This window comes from Malaclemys terrapin, chromosome 19 (genome assembly GCF_027887155.1).
Source record: "Malaclemys terrapin pileata isolate rMalTer1 chromosome 19, rMalTer1.hap1, whole genome shotgun sequence".
In the NCBI taxonomy this organism is placed as follows: Eukaryota; Metazoa; Chordata; order Testudines; family Emydidae; genus Malaclemys; species Malaclemys terrapin.
The window spans coordinates 10,794,338-10,799,466 of record NC_071523.1 but is presented as its reverse complement, the minus strand read 5'-3'; the positions used below and the strand labels follow the sequence as shown (position 1 = coordinate 10,799,466).

The 5,129-nt window shown below is 50.0% G+C and overlaps 1 protein-coding gene across 1 annotated transcript; it reads right to left on the bottom strand.

Annotated features, from left to right (window-relative positions):
• Positions 1 to 1,923: 1,923 nt before the first annotated feature.
• LOC128826213 (natriuretic peptides A-like) lies at positions 1,924 to 4,878 on the bottom strand. The gene is made up of 3 exons (XM_054009397.1): positions 4,713 to 4,878; positions 4,236 to 4,565; positions 1,924 to 2,308 (listed from the first exon to the last, which is right to left on the bottom strand). The coding sequence occupies exons 1-3, from the start codon at positions 4,842 to 4,844 to the stop codon at positions 2,303 to 2,305; spliced, it is 468 nt and encodes a 155-aa protein (XP_053865372.1). The 5' UTR covers positions 4,845 to 4,878; the 3' UTR covers positions 1,924 to 2,302.
• Positions 4,879 to 5,129: the final 251 nt, after the last annotated feature.

Sequence of the window (5,129 nt, the reverse complement as noted above, 5' to 3'; positions counted from 1 at the left end):
TCTGCTGGGCTCTGTGATCTTCTTCCTCCCCGTAGGATGGTTTGTTTAAACTTTATTTATTGATTTTTTTTTTCATCCCAATAATAAAAATGGTCCAACAGCCATAGATCCAAGCACCTATATTTTCAAGGGAGGAAGCCATGAATGCTGTTTACTATAAGCTTTTTGGCCAGGGACCTTGACTGTTTGTATTGGAAGGCACACTACAACTTGGTCTCGCCCTACTGTTTCAGATAAACGGTCAGTCTAGGTCCATCTCCTCTGACAGAGGCCAGTTCCAGCTGCTTATGAGAAAGGAGGACGCCTCCCCCTAGGCAACCTTTTGCTCCTCACCCTGCTGCCCCTCTTCCCCAGAGTTCTGGAGTAATTCTGGAGGTTCTAACTACCCATCCCAGTGTCTGATCCTTTTTGGAATCCTTGCCAAGTTCATGCCCAATATATTAATTTCAGCAGGATGATAACTTCATTCCGCCCCAATTCCATACTCGGTGACTTCATGGGAGAGCTTTGTCGGTGACTTCAGTGGCAATAGGATTGGTCCCACATGACTTATAGATGGTCCCTCCTGCAGTGCAGAGGATATTCTGCTCTCTTAGCTGGCCTCCCTCCCCCACCCCAGTAAGCTTATAAAAGGATCTAAGTATCCAGCTGTTTCCTTAGCGAAGGCAAGTTTGGGTACTGCTGGCGCCCTAACATCATCCTTAGTGCTTGTAGGGGGGCCTGGGGCTGGCTTTACTGTGTCTCCTGTGCTACCATCTCTGTCCAATAGAAAACACGAGCTGAAACAAAACTCAGCCCTCGTCCCAGTAATAGTTGCTGTAAGGCAGAGCTGCCTAAGGTGTGTCCTAAAATGTAATTCATGGAGGTGGCAGCGGCAAGTGCAGCCCCCCTCCCCCTCCTTTGCATGCGAGCTGTAGCATGATGATGGTAGTAACGGCCTCTTAGTTCTCCACATCCTATGGGACACTCTTGCTGTGCGTTGATGTATTTTAACCTTCGACTGTATGCGGGTGCTGCCCTCTGCCTCCTGCTGAGTCACCAACCTACACTCTCCCCAGTGGGCGGGATGGAAATTGGCACCAAGCATCATCTTTTGGCAGGGAGCCAATGCAGTGGTTGGGCCTGAGGGACTGACAGGGACACACCTGCCCCCCCCCCGGCCCCCCCAGGGAGCCGGGAAGTTCAAAATTTGATTGAGTGGCTGTGGACTAAAGTGCAGCTCCCGTGGTCCTGGTCTCTTGCATGTCTACTCAGGAGCCGGGGAAGACGTGCTGCCTGGGAGGAAAACTCCTTTACTCAATCTGCACTTACTCCTCATTGTCACACATGGCGTGGGGATGGAGGTGGGAATGGGAGCTGCCTCTTTCTCAATTTCTTTCTCCGATGTAATGTAAAAAAATGGGAAACAGTCTACTTCTCTTAAAAGGGAGCTAGGCCGCCCTGTGCTATGGTACATCACTTGACAGCTCAGTGCATCTGCAGTTTAAAAACATCCCCAGCAGGCGTGAAACAGATGCCAGACACTTGGCTACAGCATTGTCAGCTTGGGGACTGGGCAGAGGTGTCAGGATTGTATGTAGGTGGGAGTGGGGGTTATTTTTTCATAGGACAGAAGCAGCAAGTGTCTTGCTTGGAGAAGAAAGGCGTAAGCTGGTTATAGATAACTGTGTTTGGTTTTATACTCTGCACAGTTGAGTGAATACAGCAGCTATCATACCGTTACGCTTAAACCAGCCACTGCCTGTACTCAGACTTAAATGGGGTTTATAGGCTCATTAATCCAAGCGCTTGTTAGGAGACCCACAATACCCTTCAATTGCTCATATTTAGGGGGTGCATTAGTGCAGGCCGGTGAGATTTTGTTGTGGGCCTCTTAACTGAATATGAGCTACATTTTTACACACACAGACAGGTCATGCAGGGTATGGAAAAATTAACAGTAGCCTTTTATTGCACTCATTTATTTGATGAAAGAAACAGACCTGCACTTTCTGTCCAAGGTGCTGAAATCTAGGCTGGGATTCTTTTCAGTGACAACGGACTAAAATTACCCTTTAACCCTTACACTTCAGGGAGAAAGCCAACATCCTGTGCATTGTTTGACTCATGGTGCTGGGGGGCGGAGGGGGGAAATTGTTTGCAAATGGGTGAAGCCAGATGGCAGCTGAGTTTTGCCTACTGTCCCTGCTGCAACATAAGTTACCAGCGAGGAGCTAAGAAGATGCAGTTGACTTTGGAAGAGCTTCGATGTCCAGGGATCTGAGGAAGAAGATCAGGATTGCCCCCATCTCCAGGTATAGCTTCAAAACTGAAGGAGAGATAAAAAGACAAGTAAATGTAGGGGTGGTACATTTCTTTATTCTTTGGGGGGTTATTTGTGCTATCGGAGCATAACCTACTGGTGAGCGTGTTACAGATAGGGAACTTTAGCTCAAGTCCGTCAGCTTCTGCTTCAGCTCTGAAGTTCCCTGGTTCAGTCACCAGTGTGTTGCCCAAACAGTGGTCATCACAATAGCACCTAAAGGTACGGAGAGCGGGATCCCGGTGTGCTAGGTACTATAAACACACACATGAGACTACAGTCAAGGCAGCTAGAGAGTGGGAGAATTATCCCTATTTAACAGAGCAGGAGTTGGGCTACAAAGAGATGAAGTCACTTGTCACACAGGAGGTCTGTGGCAGAGCCAGGATTTGACCCTAGATCTCCTGAATCCCACCACTCAACAATCCTTGCTCTTAAAAACCAGCTGAATCGGAACGAATGCAAGGCAGGGTTTTAAAGGGTGGATAAAGACAGGAGCAACAAAAGCAGCCATTGGTGCATCAGCAATCCCTTCCCATTGAGAAGCCCGGCAGCATCCCTTTTTTCTTTTCCCTCTGGATCCTTTTCCCCCATCCTCCAGCTGGGCTGCTGTGGTGTTAAATGTTTGGGCCCCTCTGTCCTGAACTCATCACAAAAGGGGATGGAAGCTGGTTCCTTTTTAGTAGCTCATTTAAGCTTCGAGAGGAGCCTTCCCATGGTTTGTGACTAGCTGGAATCGTAAAGTGGTGGGAAGGTAACGCATCGTACTGTGTGCCACACGTGATCCTGAACAATGCCAGAGCGTGGCTACTTGAGCAGACTAGCTAGCGCTCGGCTAAGACAGGAGTAAGATGTGGTGGTGAAGGCATAAATGTTTAAATCCTTGAATCACACAAAGAGCAATGAGGCGCTGGAATTGTTTAGTGTGGTTCACCGGGGGCTAACCTTTCATCATTACAAAGTGTTCTCGGGTGAGACCGGGACCTTGAAGAGGCGAGTTAGCTACTGTGATAACTGTGCAGTCAGTGTAGACAAGGACAATTGTGTTCAGTGCCACGCTGGGACTCGGGTGTAACCAGGACTAGCTAACATGATGCTGTACAGGATTTGCCCTGGTCTATGCTGACTGCAAAGTTGTCCGCCTCGTGCTGGTTGATCCTTTGAGGCTGGGATCTAACCTAGTAAATTTTGCATCGAGGACGTGCCCCGTGAACGATGTGCTGAAATGAAGAAAAGGCAGCATTTGAGTCTGAATAGTGAGGGAAACTTACTGGCCCTGATACCTTTTAAATAGCAGATGAGTCTCCCGGGGGAAGAAGAGGTAGAAACTCCCTCAGGTTGGCTTATAAAAACTCGACTGAGCAGAATGCTCGATGTTGAAGGGGGACAATGCTGTACTGACCCCCAAGAGATGGGCTCTGATTTCTATGGTCCTTATGGTGGAAGATTCCATTGCTCTGGAATCAAATGCATCCTACTTGAAAGGATTCTGTCTAGGGTGGTTCTTGTGGCTGGTGTCTGAGTGCACCATTCCACCGGGGTTACGTGTTTTCACTGCAGCACTTTATGTTAAATTAGGGAACTGACTGCTAGGGACTCAGCCAGAAAAGAACGCAGTCCTCATTATCGTTTCTAAAACTTGAAATTTCCTAAGAGTTCAGAAAAGACATGTAAGAGAGAGGCTCACTGAAGCTAGAGCCCCCAACCTATTTTAAGTCCCACTGTTTTTTAAATTATCCACCTGGACGCCGCAGCACAAGAACAAGAGAGTTGGCGTAGGAGACCCCTCAAAATCCATCATCCATCTTTTAACCTGAACTAGACAGTCCACCTTGACTTCCTGGGAACTCTGCCCAGAGCGTAACATTGCTTCATCCTTACTCTATTGCCCCAGCTGTGCTTGAGTCATCTAGCCATTCCCTCTCCCTCTTACCCGGTAGCTGTTGCATCCAAGTCCGCTCTGGGCTCCTATTCTATCTATCCGTTGGCCAAAGCAATCCGAGAACCTTCTCATGCTGCGTGGCGAGTTCAGCAGTGCTCGTAGCTTGCTCCTCAGGGCAGACGGAGGTTTCTCAGGCAGCTCCCAGCTGTTGCGCCCATAGGCCAGGCCTTCTCTTTGGGGTCTAACGTAGTCGCTGTTCCTTGGAGCCAGGGGGCGTGAGGCATCTCCTGGGGCTTCCTCATCCTGTTCCTTCATTTCTTGGGACAGACCTGCCTCGGCTTCTTCTGATGGGAGCTTGTCCTCCAGGCGGTCCAGCAGGGTCTGAAATGCAGAGAGGCAGCGGGGGAGAGAGCGTTTAACCCTAGAATCGCCCTAGGGGATGGAGTGAGTGGCAAAGCAGTGCACACCTTCCCTGCTCCCCCAGCCCTTGGTTGCATTGCATTCTGACAGTGATGCCTGCCGCCCTACCTTGAAGTCCGCCAGTTCCGCAGTGGAGGCCGAGCTGTACGCGGGATAAGCGTTGGCTCCTCCTTGGGGCTTCATGCTGAACAGCAGCAGCAGCAGCGGGAACCGCAGGGCAGCAGCAGTCAACGAGCCCATGCCGTAGTCCAAGTTCTCCTCTCGCCTCCAGTGGTTTGCCCCCTCTCGCTGATGGGCTGCGAGCTTGACCCCTCCCTTTTTATACGTGCAGAGTCAGAAGGAGTCACGCCCAAGGAATGAAGCCCCCGCCGCATTCTGTCACTTGCCCGCGATAAAGGATCTTGAGACAGGAGCTGGCAGAAGATTCCCTTTTAAAGTTATCCATCCCCTTGGGGCGGCGGAGGCTCGTCGGCTCCAGCGGGAATGACAGTGCGAGGACCGCATTCCTGTTGATTTGTCTCAAGA